The sequence below is a fragment of the Miniopterus schreibersii genome, assembly GCF_964146895.1.
Source record: "Miniopterus schreibersii genome assembly, chromosome: 8".
Lineage (NCBI taxonomy): Eukaryota > Metazoa > Chordata > Mammalia > Chiroptera > Miniopteridae > Miniopterus > Miniopterus schreibersii.
In genome coordinates this window covers 27,428,166-27,448,583 of record NC_138109.1, presented here as the reverse complement: position 1 = coordinate 27,448,583, position 20,418 = coordinate 27,428,166, and the positions used below count along the sequence as shown (strand labels likewise).

The window sequence follows — 20,418 nt, the reverse complement described above, 5'->3', positions numbered from 1 at the left end:
GGTCCATTCATGTTGTCTCAAATGGCAAGATTTCATTCTTTTTTATTGCTGCATAATATTCCATTGTGTATATATTCCACATCTTTTTTTTTTTTTTAAAGAGTCTCTCTTCCTTGTTTTTTTTTTCTTCTTTTTTTCTCTCTTGCATGTTTTTATTGATTTCAGAGAGAGGAAGAGAGGGATAGAAACATCAGTGATGAGAGAGAATCATTGATTAGCTGCCTCCTGTACACCCCCTACTAGGGATCAAGCCTGAAACCCCAGGCATGTGCCCTGACTGGGAATTGAACTGTGACCTCCTGGTTCATAGGTCAACACTCAGCCACTGAACAACACCTGCTGGGCTGTACCACATCTTCTTTATCCATTCATCTATTGATAGACAGCTAGCTTGTTTCCATATCTTGGCTATTATAAATAATGTTGCATTGTACATAGAAGCGCATATATCTTTTCAAATTAGTGTTTTCATTTTCTTTGGATAAATACCCAGAAGTAGAATTGGTGAGTCCAATGATAGATCTATTTTCAGTTTTTTGAGGAATCTCCATACTGTTTTCCATAGCAGCTACACCAATTTGCAGTGCCCAGCAACAGTGGATGAGTGTTCCCTTTTATCTACATTCTTTCCAACACATTATTTGTTGACTTTTTTATAATAGTCATTCTGGCTGGTGTGAGGTAGCATATCATTGTGGTTTTGATTTGTGATGTTGAGCATCTTTTCATGTGTCTATTGGTCATTTGTAGGTCTTCTTTGGAGAAATGTCTTTTCATGTCTTCTGTGCATTTTTTGATTGGATTGTTGTTGGTTTTTTTGCTATTGAGTTGTATGAGTTTCTTATATATTTTGGATACCAACCCCTATTAGATATATCATTTGTGAATATATTCTCCCACTCAGTAGGTAGTCTTTTTGTTTTGTTGATGGTTTCCTTCATTGTGCAGAAGTTTTGTAGTTTGATGGTGTTTCTGTTGTTTACTCTTGCTTTTGTTTCCCTTGCTCTAGGGCAAGGGTGGGGAACCTTTTTTCTGCCAAGGGCCATTTGGATATTTATAGCATCATTCGATGGCCATACAAAATTATCAACTTAAAAATTAGCCTGCTATGTTTGGTCAAACACTTAATTAACTCACCCTTAATGTGTTGGCCGGAACTCCTTCTCTTTGGTGAGGCCTTGGCAGGGCCAGATCAAATGATTTCACAGGCCGTATATGGCCCAAGGGCCGGACATTCTTCGTCTCTGCTCTAGGGGATGTATCCAAAAGATATTACTCAGGCTTATGTCAAATAGTTTACTACCTATGTTTTCTTCAGGTGGTTTTATAGTTTTAGGCCTTACATTTAAGTCTTTAATCCATTTTGAGTTTATTTTTATGTGTGGTGTAAGAGAATTGTCCAGTCTGAGCTTTTTGCATCTATCAGTCCAGTTTTCCCAACACCACTTGTTGTAGAAACTGTTATTTCTTCATTGTATGTTCTTACCTCCTTTGTTGTAGATTAGTTGACCATACAAGCAAGGGTCTGTTTCTGGGCTCTCTAGTCTGTTCTATGTGCCTGTTTTTGTGCCAGTACCATACTGTTTTGATTATTGTAACTTTGGAGTATAGTTTGAAATCAGGGAGCATGACACCTCCAACTTTGTACTTCTCTCTCAAGGTTGTTTTGGCTATTTGTGGTCTTTTGTGGTTCCATATAAAGCTTAGGATTATTCTAATTCTAAGAAGAATGTCATTGGTATTTTGATAGAAATTGCATTAAATCTGTAGATTGCTTTGGGGTAGTATGGCTATTTTAGCAACATTAATTTTTCCAGTTCATGACTATGGTATATCCTTTCATTTATTTGTATCCTTTTCAGTTTCTTTCTTCAATGTCCTATAGTTTTCAGAGTACAGGTGTTTTTTACTCCTTGCTTAAATTTATTCCTTGATATTTTACTCTTTATGATGTAATTGTAAATGGGATTGTTTTCTTAATGTCTCTTTCTGATTGTTTGTTATTAGTATATAGGAATTCAACAGGCTTCTGTATATTAATTTTGTATCTTGTTACTCTACTGAATTCTTTTAATTCTATTAATTTTTGGTGAATTCTTTAGGGTTTTCCATATATAATATTATGTCATCTGCAAATGTTTTTGAATATACTTACAAATTTCCTCTCCTGCTGAATTTGAAGCATATGAACTCAAGGAATTATTTCACTGTTCCCATTCCTCATAGGTGCTCCTGACCCCACAGCTGGGGCCAGCATTGATGATGAGAACTGTTGGCATTTGGATGAAGAACAGGTAAAAGAACAAGTGAAGCTCTTTCTCTCCCAGGGTGGTTACTATGGCTCTGGAAAGCAGCTCAATTCAATGTTTGCCAAGGTAAGATATGAAAAGGGTTTGTTTTGTTTTGTTTTTTTACTTTTTTAAGTAACCTGAGCTCACCACACTTTTGGCTTCATGCATTGAGCCAATTCACTTGTTCTGGCTGTACCAAATGCTTGAAAACTAATGGGAGAGGTTGATCAGAGCAGACCTGAACAGGTTACATCCAGGGAGCCCTACTATCTCAGCCTGGTAGTCCTCTTCCTTCTGCTCCACTCTCTAAATGAGTTAGCATTGCTGGGGTTTTAGCAATAAAGATTTGAACCTAAGATTGCCCAGTGAGACCTTGAAGAGATTTTTGTTGCTGGGGGTTCTCACAGCAGGCTTTCTTTCCTTTTTTAAAGTAACACATTTAGTGAGGTATAATTCACATACCATAAAATTCACCCATTTTTAAGTATATAATTCAGTGGTTTTTAGTATATTCAGATATATGCACCCATCACCACAGTCAACTTTAGAACATTTTCATCACCTTAAAAAGAAACCCCATACCTTTTAGTTATCATTCCCCTATCCTGCATGTCCTCTCCACCACCCCTAAGTAACCACTAATTCATTTTTTATCTATAGATTTCCCTATTCTGGACCTTAATAGGAATGGAATCATATAGTATATAGTCTTTTGTGACTGGCTTCTTTCACTTAGCTTAACATTTTCAAGGGTCATCTACGATAATAGCATGTATCAGTACTTCATTCCTTTTGATGGCCTAATAATATTCCATTGTATAGAAACCCCACATTTTGTTTATCCATTTGCCTATTGGTGGTCATTTGGATTGTTTCCACCATTTGGCTATTATAAATAATGCTGCTAGAAACATTCTTGTATAAGTTTCTATGTGGACATATGTTTTCATTTCTCTCTAGGACATGGAATTGATGGGTCATATGATAACTCTGTGTTAAATTGTTTGAGGAACTACTAAACTGATTTCCAAAGTGGCTGCATCATTTTACATTCCCACCAATGGTATATGAGAGTTCCAATTTCTCTATATCCTCATGTACACTTGTTGTTATCTGACTTTCTGATTCTAGCCATCCTAGTGGGTGTGAAGCGGTATCTCATTGTGCACAGCAGGCTTTTTTGATACATGCAGAGAACTTACTTACAGAACAGGAGGCCTTATAAAGGCTCTTTGGAAATGTGCTTAGATACGTCACCTTCTCCTCCCACTCCTCTCCTTTCTTCTTATCCTACTTTTGTATGATGTGTAGTCACCAACCCCTTGCCCTTCCTTATGTGTCAGGTTCGAGAGATGCTGCGGATGAGAGATTCCAATGGAGCCAGGATGCTGACACTAATAACTGAGCAGTTTATGGCCGACCCACGACTCACACTCTGGAGGCAGCAAGGAACGAGCATGACAGATAAGTGCAGGCAGCTCTGGGATGAGCTAGGTAAGTCCCCATATCTCAGAGAAGCACTATGTCTGTCTCTACCAGCTTGCTCCCTGGCAACAGTGTTAGTGAACACTTGCCATCAATCATTATATAGATCTTGCTGAGTAAACTTCAGCCCAGCTGGTGAAAGATTTAGGCTCAGAGGCCACCAGAGTAATTCTGAACTCACTTGTGTTGCTTTCACAGTGTTGTGCTTTGTTATTGACATTAGCATTCTGTTCCAGATGATACCACATAGAAACCTTTGCTGAGAGAAAACTTCTTCCCTTGGCTTCCGTTGCATGGCACTAGCCTGGCTCTTATCAGCCTTATTTTTCTCCCTTTCCCTGGGTCTGTTCTTTTTCAGTCCTAAACAGACCTCTTATACATAGGGCAGTTTCCAAGATTTGGGGCTTGGACTTCTTTCTCTATACTCCCTTGAAAACTTTTTTTTTTTTTAAACATCATGGCTTCAGAGCTTACCTCTATGGTGATCTCAGCCTCATCTTTTTCCCATTTATCTGAGTTCCAGTTCCAGTTCCAGCTCCAGTTCCTGCTCCATATATTTCCACTGAAAAATCCTCTCATCACCTTAAGCTTAAGAAGTCTAAAACGAACTCAGGCCTCCTACAAAGAAAGGTTCCCCTGACTCTGGCATTGCCTCCATCATTCCTTACTCTTCCAAACTTGTTGAGCACTTATTTTTCTTTCATTCTCTACACACAGTCACCAACTTCATTTGATTCTCCAGTCTTTGAAATGCAATTTAGTGTCCATTCCCACTTTTTATTTCCCATCACCACTGTTCTTGTTGAGGGTCTTGGGACTTATAAGTTACATTAGAACTGTGGCCTCGTGAATGGCCTTTGTTGCACATTCTTCTTCTTAAGGCTGTGTTCTTTGGTCACCATTTCTCTTTATCATTCCCTTGCTCCAACACCAGTCTTGCAATACTAAGACTCAGCTCCTCTCCTTGTTTTCAAAATCTTCCATACCTTGGACTTACCAATCTAATCATGGGCTATACTGAAAAAGTTCTATATGACATATTCTAAAAGTTCTAATATAGCTCCTTGGTACTTCCTCCACCCCAGAAAGCAACAACAGACTTTCCCCTTGTACAAAATAGCACAAGAAAAACTGCAGTTTAAGATTTTAGTGAATTCTTCTGGATCGAAGCCCCTGAAGCATATGTTTTATAATGTTAGGGCCAAAGCCTTGGGGAATGAGGTTTAATGACTCTGGGACATACTTGGTTATTTTGGGGCTGGTAAAGGTGGGGTTTTGGTTTGGGTGCGGAGGTTTTTTTATGTCACCTGGAGCACTAATGGCTTTGGAGCTTTCATTAATAACAAATAACTATACTATTGTTATATGCCAATCTCCGTGTTAAAGACTGTACTCGCATTGTTTCATTTAATTCTCATAGCAACACTATGAAGTAATTGTGATAGCTCTGGTTACTTCTGGATACAGAATAAAATAAAGAATTACAGCCCTGGCCAGCATTCTCAGTGGTTAGAGCATCTGCCCGTTCACCGAAGGGTCATAGGTTCGATTCCTGGTTAAGAGCACATACCTGGGTTGCAGGTTCAATCCCCAGCCCCAGTCGGGGTGTGTGGGAGGCATCCAACTTATGTGTCTCTCTTACATTGATATTTCTCCCTCTCTCTCTCTCTCCCTCCCCCCCTTCCCTGTCTCTCTCGCCCCTCCTCCCTCCCTTCCACTCTCTCTGGAAAAAAAACAGTCAATGGAAAAACTATCCTTGGGTGAGGATTAACAACAACAACAAAAAATCCAAATCCAAATAAACCATTTTCCCTGGAAAAATGAAATACTGAAACTTTACTACATGCCAAGGAATATGCTAAGCCCTTTACAAATGTTACCTTATTTAATTCTCACAATATCCCTACAACGTAGGTGTTTTTATGATCTCAGTTTTACTGTTGAGGGATTTGAATTTCAGTCCAAGGTCAACTAACCAAAAATTGAAACATTTCCGTAGCACCTCTCTTCTGACCCCTGTCCTTGCACTAAATACCCTTCCTCTGTGCTGCTCTTGTATACCTTAAACATAGCTTTAGCTTGACGCTTACCATACTCAAGTGGAAGTCTGTTTGTTTATCTATCTCCCCCTCTGGAAAGCTACTCAAGGGTAGGAACAATGTCTTATTCTTCAGTACAGGGCCTTGAACATGGAAAGCTCTCAATAAATGTTTGTTGGACTACGGATTCAAGCTAAGAATTCAAGCTCAAATCTGTCTTCATTATCACAGGCACAGATCCAGATACCAAGATAGTCACTCTGCTTTAAGGAAGCTTTGGGAAGGAAAATTAAGCCAGTTCTGAAAACTTTAGCAGATCTCATTTTTTATATTGAGAAACAAACTTTTCCTACCAGCTAAAAATGGAAGAAAAGAGTAAGCCATACATCGAAGAACAGATATGAAGAATGTGGGTTGTTTTATTTTCCAGGGGCCTTATGGGTGTGCATCATTTTAAATCCACATTGCAAACTGGAGGAAAAGTCCTCTTGGCTGCAGCAACTGCAGAAGTGGAGTGACTTGGATGTCTGTCCTCTGGAGGATGGGAACTATGGGCATGAGCTGCCCAATATCACCAATGCGCTTCCCCAGAATGCCAGTCACAGCCCAGGTGAGCAGATATATTTTTAGGGTCCTTGTGCCTGTAAGTCCAAAAGGTTGAGGGAAAAGCCCTAGAACAAAGGTAGCTGGAAAAACTTTTGGCTATCAGAATTGTCATCTCAAATAAGAAAAACCAGTCCTTTTGTTTGTCTTGAAATGTAAAACTTTAAATAAGGGTAAGCTTTTATATTTGACATTGGGGATGCTGTCTTTTTCCACATCTAGAGTGTCCTTATAGTGCTCAGCATAAAATCCTAGAGCCCTCTGCATGAACCTTCTTTACCCTTCAAGTTCTTCATGACTAATGGATCTTGGCCTCAGTTGGGGTTGGTTTTAGCTCAGAAGACCCATCTCAATGGCAGGATGGAATGCCTGCAGAAAACAGCTTTAAAAAATGTCATGACAGTTGCCTTTCTTACTTTTCTCTGTTTTCCTCAAATGTTTATACAGCAGATAGCTAGGAGGAGTCAGGCTCCCAAGTTACTCTTAGGACTTTTGCCTCATTTTAAGACAAATCCTGTACAATGATACTGTACCCTCTGCATTTTGAGCCTACTGGCCCTACTGATATCGCTTGGCATCAGCATTCACATCAGTTTTAGTTCATGAGAGTAAAATGCATATAAATACATGCCTCCAGTCTGGCATTTTCTTCCTTATCATAGTGTATTGGTGCTACTTATTGTTACTGGTTCTTATTTAAGTAGGTTGCTTCCTCTGTGGTCTTTTAAAATTGTAGCTGATTTATTTCACATCTCTTTGCCATTGGACCTGATAAAGCAATAGGCATCCTGCTTATTCTTCATTGCTGTTTCTACATCAGTGTCCTTCACTCCTTCCTAAAATACACCTCAGCTTTAAAGTTTATACCATCAAAATATATTGTCTGCTATCTTTCTGGTTTTGGTCATTTGTAGACCTCTGTGTCAATTTCCCCTCATTCCCTGAAGATTTTTGGCTATTGGCTTACAACTATTCTCTGTCACTACTTCTATCATAATTCTTAATGATTTCAGTAGCCACATAGATGATTCTTCCAGTATTCTAGTCTTTCAGTTCTTTGACCTTTCTTTTAATAGTCTCATCTTCCAACATAACTTAGCCATAGAATCCCAAGATCCTACCCTAAACTTTGTCATTACCAATAACTTTCTTCATAATCTCAATTTGAAGCAGCTCTAATTACCACCTCCAGTCTTTACTAGCTTATTTTCTTTACTATCCCAATTCCAGTAATCTTTTAGCCCACTAGGAATTTTGATCCTACTATTTTTTTCATTCTCTTGATAGTTTCATTTTCCTCCTTACCCAGGTTAGATTCCTTGGTGCATCATTATAATCACTCCCTTGCATACATACTCAATCCCCCTTTTCCCTTTGTTACACTCATGCAGCAAATCCCTAATGTTAGTAGTTCAGTCTAACACTCTAATTACTTGGTGCTCACACCTGCACAGCTGAACATGGTGAAGAGAAATACACCCATGGTAACTGGTCTTATTTTAAGTTTATGACCACTAATCTCAAGTGGATCTTTAGTACTGTGTAGACTAGACATCCCTTGCATTTCCCTAGTCTGTGCCTTGTTTCACCCTTCTAAATTACTACTTCCCACCATCTTTTCATTAAAACTTTTTATATCCCTTTCTTTCCTCACTTTTAGCAGATAGTCTTGCTTCCTATTCACTAAGAATATAGAATCAATCAGAAGATAATTTCCAAAATTATATCACCATATCTGCCTCAGCCTATGCCCATCTACTGTGCTTCTTCCACTGTTTTTATTTGTTCTTTTATCTAAACACAAGCCTTCCACTTACTCTAGAGATCCTGTTTCTTCTTTTTTATCCAGGACATCATTTTGGAATTCTTTCCCCTCTCTCCTGCATCACAAATTTTCATGGATTATTCCTGTGAGTATACAAGCACATTGTTTTATCTCTCATCCCAAAACAAAACAAAAAATACTTGTGGCCTCACATGCCTCTCTGGTATACCTCCCTGTTTTTCTGAGGTAGTAGAAACAAGTGGTAGATTTAAGAAAAGTAATTCAAAAAATAATATATTTTTATCATCTCTCTCTCTTCTGCTCTTGTTCTCCCTCGACCTCACTCTAGTTAGGCTGTCATCTCTTCCTCCTTGAAATACCTTTTTCATCTTATTTCCATAACACTACTACTCTCTTGGTTCTTCTCTTACTTTATTGGCCTCTCCTCCTCAGTCTTTTTTACTCTCTCCTCCCCAATTCCCAACCTAAAATGCTAGAGTGCCCAGGGCTCAGTCACTAAACCACTTCTCCTTCTATACTTATTTCATTGCATTGTTTTAATAATCATCTATATACTAACAACTCCCAAATTTATACCTCCTACTTAGAGATTTCCTTTCAACTCCACACTTGTATGTTCAATGACCTTTCAATATCTCCACTTAGATATTTATAGGCATCCAGTAGTATTTCTTACCCCTCAAGCCCCACCCAAACCTGTACTTCCTGTAGTCTTCCGTATCTCTATATATGGCAAGTCTGTCTTAAAAACCTTGGAGTTATTCTTGATTTTTCCCTTTTTCTCTCACCCCAGATCTAATTCATGAGTAAATCCTATTGCCTTTACCTTCAGAATACATCAAGAATCCCTCTACTCTTGTCACTCCCACTGCTTATTACTCTGGCCAAGTTATCATCTTTCACAAATTATTGCAGCAGCCTCCTAACTGCTCCTCCTGCTTCTGCCCTTCCACTTTATAGTCTGTTCAAAATATTGCTTCCAGTTAGCCTTTTAAAATGCAAGTCACATCATATACCTTTAACATCTCAAAGCCCTCCAGTGGCTTCTCATCTTACTCAGAAAGCCAAAGTCATCTTTCACTCATGTCCTGCAAGGCACTCATGATCTGGCTCCCTAGTATGTTTCTGACCTCATCTCCTATGATTTCCCTGCTTGCTCATTCCATTCCAACTACACTGGACTCTTTGCTGCCCTCAAACACTCCAGATATTTTCCCACCTCAGGATCTCAGCACTTGCTGTTTCTTTTCTCTGGAATGCTCTTCTCTTAGTTATGTCTTGCTTTTAGTTCCTTCAGGTCTCTGTTCAAATGTTACCTTATTAGAGACAATTCTATATAAAACAATCACCCCCACCTAACAACAGCTGCTCTCATCTTTCTATAGCATTTATAACCATCTGATATATATTTATTTAACTGTCTTTCCCCATTTGAATGTAAAGGTCCCTGAAGGCAGGGACTTTGTATAATCTTGAGCACCTGTATAATTTAATGAATTACAAAACCTACTGGGAACCTAATCCCCACTGTGGGATGAGTAGACCCACAGTGCAGGGTTCTCAGAACCAGGGCTTAGACTGCAGCCAGTAGAAGGGTCATTGTACTTCACTGAGGGACAACATGAAGAAGCAGTTTCAGTAAATACTGTCAATGTTATTCTCGTTTAATTCTCTGAGCCCATATTCTGTGGAATATATCAGATTCTGAAGAGATGACCAGACTCCAAGGACTTCTGCTTAGTGGATGAATACGTTCATTTCTTTCATGCTGTGTGAATCTTCTGACTTTCCCTCCTAATATTTTTGCACAGGCTCAGTAGATGTATACCTCATTTGGGCATCTCTGGAAACATATCTGTACAGCACTTCAGTTCTTTTTTTTTTTAATATATCTTTATTGATTCCACAGAGAGGAAAGGAGGGGGGTGGAGAGAGAGTTGAAACATCAGTGATGAGAGAGTCGTCATTGATCGTCTGCCTCCTGCACGCCCCTAACTGGGCATTGAGCCTGCAACCTGGGCATGTGCCCTGACTGGGAATCGAACTGCTATCTCCTGGATCCTAGGTCAATGCTCAACCGCTGAGCCATGCCCGGCTGGACGGCACTTCAGTTCTTTATCCCAAAATAGTTTCAACTGACCTTAATTTGGCAGTCAGTTAAATAATCTTTTACACTTTTTAATATTTTCTTAAATGTCATTTCAATGACTCCTCCTATATCTGCAGTTTATGACAATGTATCTTCCATTTGGTCTTCATACACACCACTTTTAAGAATTGAACCTAATTTGTTTGCTGTTTTGGTTTCCCTGCAGCTTTTTTCTGGAAGAGAGATGGCATGGTAAGATTCTAATGAGAAAATAAGTCTTTTGTCAGCATCAGTTTTTCTTAGTGGAGAACAAGGCTAGAAGCCTGCAGTTATCAGTGTGATAAAGATACCAGAATACACAGGGCTTCGGCTCTTTATTTCAGCTTTTAATATGAATTTCATGGAAGTCCTCAGTCTGAGAAGGGTCGTGCTGTAAATGAGACAGGTTATGGATTGACCAGGGAAATTACCTAACTACTTCTCTCTTCCTCTGACTTCTGTAGAAGCAGTTTGTATCCTCATAATTGAGCACCTGAACACCATTGTTCCCCTTCTCTTTCAGGCGGCTCTGGGTCCTAGGAGAAATTAGTTTTCTGTAGGAAGTAGAAAGGCAGCCATAGATCTCTGTAGAAAAGATCTTTCCATAGCCTGGCTGGTGTTGCTCAGTGGTTGAGTGTCAACCTATGAACCAAGAGATCATGGTTCTATTCCCAGTCAGGGTGAATGCTCAGGTTACTGCCTTGCAGTCCCCAGTAGGGGGCGTGCAGGAGGCAGCTGAGCAATGACTCATTATTGATGTTTCTATCTCCCTCTCTCTTCCTCTCTCTCTGAAATCAATAAAAACATTTAAAAAGAAGAAGAAGAAGGAAAAAGGAAAGATCTTTCCATGGAGGGCACAGACACACTAAAAGCTATCCAGTGAACAGGTAACACAACAAACACCCAGACAGATAGCAGAGTGGCTGCTCTCACTAACCACATGCTGTTCCTCTGCCCACCCTCCCACCCTGAAGAAGACAGGAGTTAGAGCTTCATATAACCTGTCATTGAACTGCCGCATTTCTTTCTTTCCCCAGACTCGTTATCCAGACCAAGACGAACAGTGTTTACTAGAGCCATCGAGGGCCGTGAATTGCATTGGCAAGACAGCCACCTACAGCGAATAATTAGCAGCGATATATATATAGCTACTGCCTGTCAGCAGGAAAGTGAGAGATTACTCTTTAATTCCCAAGGCCAGCCACTGTGGCTTGGTAAGTGTACCTCTCTTCTACTCTAAGACTTTTGGAGGCCAGTCTCACCTCTTGGCCTGAATGGGCAAGCCATCTGCATTGGTACCAGCAACACAACTACAATTTGCATAGTCTTCATGCAGATCTTTTGGGGCCTTGATTTGGGCCTCAGTATTTACGTGAAGCCTAAGCCTTTGGTGTATGTACTCAGCTGAGGTACAATAACCTCAAGTAGAGGAATTTATATTCTGTATCCTAAATTTTGGGAGGGGAAAGGAGTTAATAAATCCCAACAAGTACTTTCAAAACCATTAGACATGAAGAATTAATGTTCAACATTCCCAAATTGTGTTTTAAGTGTTGATATAATTTGTAAAAAAAGCAGTTTTCCTTTAAATTTAAAATAAAGCTTGTATTTAAAATGTCAAAAAAAACCCAAAAAACAAAAGCCATTAGACATTAGTTCATAGGCTCTGTTAGTCAACAGTTACTGAGCAACATTATAATCTACTCTGAAATTATGTTTTACTGAAAGGGCACTGCATTTGAAACTTAAATTACCCTGTGCTAGTAGCTAGGGCACAAGCTGCATTTGTCAACAAGCTTCTTTCTCACCTTTCCTTCCTTCATCATAACAGAATAAAGCTGTTCCATTATCAGTTTAAACCATCCTCTGGCCTCCTATCAATCTATTCTTGACTTTATTACAGGATCCCCACTACAAAATAGACCTTCTTTTTAAATATATTCATTTTCTGAGTCTTACAATAATGGTATACATTTTTATTGTCTCCCAATTCCTTACCTCTATCCCTCAGCTCATTATCGTTGTCTTTATTGAGATCTTGCTGAATCTGGATATGTCCCTGTTTCTTTCTTTAAAGCCTTGGCCAAACTCATTGTGGGTCACTACCTGAAGTTCCCTTTGATTATCTTACCTCTTCTCTGATCCAACACTTCTTCATAAATCTAACAAGACTGTGAAAAACAGATATGCTTCATGAATAAACAAAGATGCAAATCAAAACAACATTGAATTACCATTTTTTGATTGTCAAATGGTTGGTCAAGGATTTTAAAGATAATTAGTTTTTGGTTGGAAGAGGTTGCATAGAGATAGGTATTCTCATACTACTGGTAGGAGTATAAATGCTTACCACCTTTCTGAATGGTATTTCAGCAACACTTACCAAAAGCCTTTAAATCACATTCATACCCTTTGATCCAAGAATTCTGCATCTAGAAATTTATCCTGAGCTATAATTACCTAAAAATATGCATAAAACGAGGGGGTCTGTTAGAGCATGGTTATAAATAATGTACAGTTGAGAAAAATTGGAAATTATCTAATATCCAACAATAGGGGATTGATTGACTCAGTGGATAGTACACATATTCAGTAAAGTGATATGTAATCATTTTTAGTGTTATAGAAGTACATTTAATGACATAGAAAAGTGTTTATGTTGTGTGAAGTGGAAAAATCCAGTTACAGAACAATAATTATAACATCACCCCATTGTAATTAAAATTGAATATATATACACACACACATGAAAGTGGAAATAATGCTTATCTCTGATGTTTATTTTCTATTTTGCTTATCTATGTTTTCTAATTTTTTTCAATTATTTTTAATGTTTCCTTTATTTTTTAAAATTTTTTTAAAAAATGTATCTTTATTGATTTCAGAGAGAGGAAAGGAGAGGGATAGAGAGATAGAAACATCAATGATGAGAGAGTCATTGATCGGCTGCAGCCCGCAACCCAGGCATGTGCCCTGACCAGAAATCGAACTCCGATTGCCTGGATCCTAGGTCAATGCTCAACTGCTGAGCCACGCCCGGCCGGGCTTAATGTTTTTTTTAAAAGAAATCACAAAAATAAGTCATAAATCTCATTATAATCACTTGCCCATTTACAGTCCTTTGTTAGTCCTCTATTATTCCTAAGGTAAATCCATACTCTTAGTATGGCATTCAAAGCTCTTTACATTTATGATTCTACCTTTCCAGGCTATCCCTAGACACATAACCTAATTCTACATAGAACTATTTGTCATACTATGAAGATGCTATATAGAATACTTTTTTATGCTTTTACTTGTATGCCTTTGCTTATATGTTCCCTTTGCCAGGAACATCTTTTCCTGTTTGTCTACCTATTTTAAATCTTACTTGTATTACAAAGTGCAGTTCAAATATTATTTATCTGTATATATTTCTATCATGTCATTTCCTTTTAACTGTTTTATAATGATCTGTTTATGTAAATCATTTTTGAGCCCTTTTGAAGGAAGTGACTATTTCTTATTTATCTTTGTACTTTCATTTGGGAAATAATAGGTTCTCAGGAAATGTAGGATTAATAAATTAATAGTTTCTCCCTTTAGACAGTTAGTTGCTACTTCTGCTGGGTTCCCATAGTACATGTTCACAAAGACATACAATATTTTATTATCCTGGTTGTGTGTCCCTTTCTATACCATAGCCTGAGGCTTCAAGGTAGCTCTTTAAGGGAATGCCTGTGACTTATTCAACTTTATATGCTTAAAAGATAAAATACGGTTTCTGGTACACAGTAGAGGTCAGGTTGAATTTGGGGAACTGAACAAAATACAAACGCCCTTTCTCAAACATGAATTTTTCTGATTTGAAAATTTAACTCAACCAAAATATTTTCTTCTCATCTGGTAGAACATGTGCCTACAGCCTGTGCTCGGGTAGATGCCCTGCGTTCCCATGGTTATCCAAAAGAGGCACTTAGACTCACAGTGGCCATTATCAATACTCTGAGATTGCAGCAGCAACGGCAGCTGGAAATCTACAAGCATCAGAAGAAAGGTACAGTGATTAAGAGCTATCCTAACTCTTTAGGTTAAGGCTGATGAGGATCCTCAGGGGCTACAAGTTGTAGGATTTAATGTTCATAAAGTTTCATGGTTTGGCGGAGCGTAGGGGATTCCAGTCATTCTCCCTGCTATGTGGAATGTGTCACTTTACCTCTTTGAATCTTTGTCTATGAAATGGGAATAATAATGCTAGCATGCCTCCCTCAGAAAGCAGTTGGAAAGCCCACTAAGATCTGATATGAGAACACCCTTTTAAAACTGTATCTGTGCATGCGAGCTGCCAGCAGGAAGCCTAAATGCAGACCATAAGTCCTTACAACTGACTGATAAGCTTGTGACCAGTCCTATCAACCCAAGGCAAGACAATGAGGGAAGCTTTCTCTGATTCTCAGGGCCAAGTCCTGAAAGAAACTGGTAGGAGATCCCAGGGACAGAGAGCAATGTATCTCTATCATTCTCTAAAATTTTGACCTGCTTGTTTCCAGAGCTGTTGCAGAGAGGAACCACAACCATCACAAACCTGGAAGGCTGGGTGGGCCACCCCCTAGATCCTATTGGCTGCCTATTTCTTACTTTAACCGAGGCCTGCCGCCTGAATGATGATAGCTATCTGGAAGTGTCAGGTATGGGTGTCAGCCTGAGGCAAGCCGGAATTGCCTTTGTTAGCCTTCTCCTTCCTGCTTGATCTGTTCTCCCCTCCTGCAGCCTTTGTTTCTCTTATCAAAGCAGCACCTCCCCTGCGAGGTTTCCTTAGGCTTCCTTTCTCTCCCACCTTTCCTATCTTGTGGGCTAGCCCTGTACTTCTCTCACATTTTACCTTGCCACCTTCCTTTGCTCCTCTTACTTCCTATGAATACCTACAAATTGTGAGCCAAGGGAAATAAGGGGTAGAGATATTTCAGGAGTCAGAGGCCAAGTCTGGAAGCGGGGAAAGAACTTCCATCAAGAGTGTGTATCCCTTGCAATTAGACTCATGTATAATATTCATGTTTCCTTTGAACTTTCTTCCTCGCTATGGTTTTGTACCAATTTTTAAAATAAGAAATAGAAGGGACGTAATTCAGTAGAGTCTCAAAGTAGCAAGGACGAGAAACAGAATTGATTCTTCTCTCATTTATGCCGTCACTATATTGTATACATACATCTATTACAGTATTTAACATACTGCATTACAATTTGTTTACAAGTGAGTGTCCCTTACTCAGCTGTCAGCTCCTTGAAAGCAGAAATTATGACGGACTTATCTTTATGATCCCAGCACTTAGTATAATACCTCCCATTTAATAGTCTATCATAAATACTTACCAGATGAATGAAAGGGAAAAAGAAAGAAACCAAACTCTGACTTTTAAACATGTGCTCTTTTCCTGAAACTTTGAACCCAAAGGTGGAGAATATAAAGTAATAATAACATAGAAGTTGCAAGTGTTATAAAAGTAATTGTTTAGCTGGGTGGATTTGGATTTCTCTGGGTAAAGATACAAGGGGTGGCCCCAACCCAAGTGAGGGCTGCCCTTATCCTCCTTCTCATCCCTTAAAAGGGAATCATCACCTTTCCCTTAAAAGGGAAACACTTGCATCTGCAAAGCCTATTTGGTTTCCACAGTGACACTTGCATCTGCAAAGCCTGAGGTTGCACTTGGGATGTATTCACCACTAACATACACTTAGCTCCTTTTATACACCAGGCCCTGGAAATACCTAGGGCAATGAGATAAAGTTTCTTCCCATTAAGAAGCTCAAACTCTGGTGAAAGAGATGACACAAAAACAGATAATTATGGTATTACATTATGTGCTAGCAAAAGATTAGTATAAGATTTCTATACTTACCCAACTGGCCCAGCCAGTCATATATTAGGAAGGAGCTAGGAATCTTTGTGGCTCTGTGTAAACTTTCTTCAGTTTATTTTTCTTACTGCTATGGGGTTCTGACACAGCTTCCCTGTGACAGCTGCTGACCAAGCTGTATTCCAAAGTGGGAGGGAAAAAGGAGCAGATGAATCCACAGGGCCTGACCTAAGGAATCTGGTGACCTGTTGCCCTCAGATATGAATGAAAGCAGACCCCCTGTGTATCAACATGTACCCATGGCAGCAGGCTGCCCAAACAGCAGTGAGTCCTACCTGTCATTGGCCTTGGAAGTTGCTCTGATGGGGATGGGTCAACAGAGGGTGATGCCTGAAGGCCTCTACGCACAGGACAAGGTGTGCCGTAATGAGGAGCAGCTCCTGAGTCGACTCCAGGAGCTGCAGCTGGACAATGAACTAGTGCAAACACTGCAGAAACAGTGCATCTTACTACTGGAAGGTAAGTTGAGAAGGAGTTATTGTCACTGTGTCTTTGACCTGTGACTTTGGGTGCCCGTCTATAATAGAGCACAGGTATAGAAACATTTTTGGCATTAAAGTATACTGAAGGTTCCCATGGCTATCAAACGTGTGGGGATCCTAGGGCTCAAGTCTAGGCTGGTAAATGTAAGCATACAGATAAATAACTGGCTGGCTTATCTTCTTCCTGCAGGAGGCCCCTTCAGTGGTCTGGGAGAAGTCATTCACCGAGACAGTGTTCCCATGCATACCTTTGCCAAGTATTTGTTCTCAGCTCTGCTGCCTCATGATCCAGATCTGTCCTATAAATTAGCCTTACGTGCCATGAGGTGGGTAACTGTTTCCCAATCCAGTTGCCTCCACCAAAGCAAAAGTCTTTGATGTTCTTTTTCTTTGTTTATCTCACTTTTATCGCTTTCCTTTTTTTATCTATTCTTTTGGACCTACCACCAAGCCTGCCCTAAAATGACTTAGACATTTTCATATGATCTAGAATTCCTATCTGGGATGCCTTACTAGTGACCTAGTTGGCTCCCTGGCTCTACTCTTGGCAGGTCATTTGAAGTCCCTGAATTGTTTTTGGTGTTTTTTTTCATCAGCACCCTCTCTGGGCCACTGGGAACCTATCTTGAGAGCTGCATGCTGCCTTACAGTCTAGTCATCCCTGAGTTTTTAATAGATATGGAGCACTCATGATCTGAATTTTCCTGTTCTGGGGCCAGTTAAGCAACTGAGAAGGGGTTTGAGCCTTTCCATAGCTCAACTGAGTCATGGTTCCCAGGAACAGGTCACCAGATGCACCTGGGAAGATAGAAATAAGTCTGTCTATGCCAAAACTTGAGAACAATGAGTTATGGGCATCTTGTTCCCCAACTAGAACACTAGAACAGAATCCTTGGTTTAGGCAGGTGGACTTTAAGGATGCAGCAGACCATACAGAAGAATTTTAGTTAGACCATAGGTTGAGAGCTTCTCACCTCAACCAGGAAAGAACTGCTGAGGATTCCTTGCCATATATTTCTTATACTTTTAAAAATAATCTTATGGTTCTTGAACTGCCTTTCAAGCCCATTTGCACTGACTATTCAGCCTGTGTTCTACAAGTGCCCAGGCACTCACCTCATGAAGAGTATAGTACCTTAGATTTTTAAATCTTCAAATTTCTTAGTTAACCCCTTCCTGCTCATTTACTTCACTGCAAAGATAAGCATTTCTAAGATGGCTCAAAATGGGAAGAGTCTAGATGTTGGCTAATGACTCTCCTTGGGTCTTCTAGGTTACCTGTTCTAGAAAACTCAACTTCTACAAGCGACACTTCCCACCCTCACCATATGGTATCTATGGTGCCCAGCCGTTATCCACGCTGGTTCACACTTGGACACTTGGAATCACAGCAGTGTGAACTGGCCTCCACCATGCTGACTGCTGCTAAAGGTGAGCATAGACAGATATTAGGCTTCAGTACCCTCACCATGCCAGCCCAGTCATGGTCCTATCAAGGGCTTGAGCTGCAATCTCCTGAAGAAGAGAGGTCATCCTTCGTTGAACTCTTACACTAATAGGGATCCTTACTTTGATTTTTGCCATGAGAATGAGCACCTGGGTCCAGTCCAAAGTTTTGCCCTACTTACTAATTACAGGATCCTGAGTACATAGAATGAGATGATCTTTAAGGTAACTTCTAAATCTACCCATTCATATGATAAAGGCACTTCACCTTTCCAAGCCTCAGGTTCAAAATCTATAAAACGGGAATCATTGTCAATGACCTTTCAGCCTCCCAGGACCATAGGAAGAATCAGTGAAGTGATGACTAAAATGGAGCTGCAGATCTCTTTACAGATAGGAGAGTTTGTGATTTTCCAAGGCCCTGGTCAAAAGATAGGCAGCCAAAATGACTCTCAGGCTTTCAAGCTCACATACTCCCTGTTAGCTATGGAGGTTTCACCACAAAGAAAAATGAAAATAAGCCCCTGGGAAGCTATAATAAAATACTAGCTACCATGTACTGTATTTTTCTGATACGAGGTAATACATGGAGTTTTCAAAGCATTTTTTATTAAAAATAACTTTTATGTTGTATCTTCTTGTTGCCCCCAAAAATGCATGCTCATTTTAAAAAGGTAAAAGATACAGTTAGAAGTGCCCTGATGGGAATCAAACCCACAACCTTTTGGTGCATGGGACAACACTCCAACAAACTGAGCTACCTGGCCAGGGCTTAAAGATAATTTTTAATGAAAAACTTAATCCCAAACGTGTAGAGTACTACTGAAACAGCTCTGTTCTGGCCTGTATTTTTTAAAAAAATTAACAATGATTGATTAGCAGTCAAGAGGTTTTAAGGACTTGCTAAGCACAGATTGAAAGTTCTGGGATGTGCCAGTGCATCAGATGGGTAAATTTAGAAAAAGCCCACATGCAAGATATTTCAGAGTTGTTTACAATTTATTTCTTGGTATATAAACAAAAAACCCATGGGTAATCAAAGAGATATTTTCCAACTGGCTCAATAATCTTTACCAATGACATGAGCTCATTGCACACAAGCCAGAATGGAAGAAAACTGTATAATTATATTATTCTTGGACCGCTATTCCACACATACTCCTTCTGAACTTCTTGTGACCAAGAAATTTTACTTGCAATGAAGAGAAAATATAAATGTTTATTTTTTATTTTCATACTCTATACTTGCAACAGTTAACTTCCAAGACTTCTTAAAAGTTTGATCAGGCATACCTTAATACCTTACTGGTGCTTGGAATGATGACTGATAAATATTTGGCAGAGACTGTGGCTTACAATAATTTTTGAAAGTGAACCTGTAGATAAAAAAGACTTTGAAGGATTTTGTGTCCCTAATGAAAAGATATATATAGTCTCATTACTTTCACTAGAAGTTTATTGACTAAAAGTCTAAATAAGTCAGCCTTGCTACTCAAAGTATAGTCAGTGGACAAGCAGCATCAACATCACCTGGAAGCAATATAAACCTAAAGCTAGCAGGAAAAAATAATAATAATTAGAGCAGAAATCAATGAAATTTAAAATAGGGAAAAAAATAGAGAAAACCAATGAAAACAAAAGCTGCTTCTTTGAAAAGATCATTAAATTTGATAAACCTCTATCCAGCTAACCAAGAAGAGAAAGAATAAATAAATGACTAATACCATAAATGAAAGAGGGGCCATCATTACTGATCCCATGGGCATTAAAAGGATAATAAAGGAAAATTATGAACAACTGTATGCTCATAAATTTGCCACTTTAGATAACAAAATGAACCAATTCCTTGAAAAACACAATCTACTAAAACTCACACATGTAGAAATAAATAATCTGATCAGGCCTATCTATGTTAAAGCAATTGATTCAATTATCTTTGAAACAGAAAACACTTGGCCCAGATGAGTTCACTGGTGAGTTCTATCAAATATTTAAGGAAAAAAATGATACCAATTCTCTACAATCTCTTCCAGAAAATAGAAGCAGAGAGAACACCTCTGAAGTCATCCAGTGAGGCCAGCATTACTGTAATACCAAAACAAGGTAAAGATAATACGAGAAAGGAAAACTACAGACCAATATCACTCATGAAAATAAATGCAAAAATCTTCAACAAAATATTAGCTAATTGGCCCTGGCTGGTATGGCTTGGTTGGGTGTGATCCCATGCACCAGAAGGTTGCTGGTTCAATTCCTGGTCAGGG

The 20,418-nt window shown here is 39.2% G+C and overlaps 1 protein-coding gene across 1 annotated transcript in view; it reads left to right on the top strand.

Annotated features, from left to right (window-relative positions):
* ZSWIM5 (zinc finger SWIM-type containing 5) overlaps nucleotides 1–20,418 on the top strand; it is a gene marked incomplete at its 5' end in the record, with an annotated part of 69,145 nt that overhangs the window by 40,546 nt on the left and 8,181 nt on the right. Inside the window, 9 exons of the mRNA XM_081145627.1 lie at nucleotides 2,227–2,375; nucleotides 3,635–3,785; nucleotides 6,246–6,425; nucleotides 11,370–11,546; nucleotides 14,222–14,368; nucleotides 14,862–14,999; nucleotides 16,425–16,685; nucleotides 16,899–17,034; nucleotides 17,982–18,139. Coding sequence (XP_081001753.1) covers nucleotides 2,227–2,375; nucleotides 3,635–3,785; nucleotides 6,246–6,425; nucleotides 11,370–11,546; nucleotides 14,222–14,368; nucleotides 14,862–14,999; nucleotides 16,425–16,685; nucleotides 16,899–17,034; nucleotides 17,982–18,139 — 1,497 coding nt within the window. The remainder of the gene's footprint in view (nucleotides 1–2,226; nucleotides 2,376–3,634; nucleotides 3,786–6,245; nucleotides 6,426–11,369; nucleotides 11,547–14,221; nucleotides 14,369–14,861; nucleotides 15,000–16,424; nucleotides 16,686–16,898; nucleotides 17,035–17,981; nucleotides 18,140–20,418) is intronic.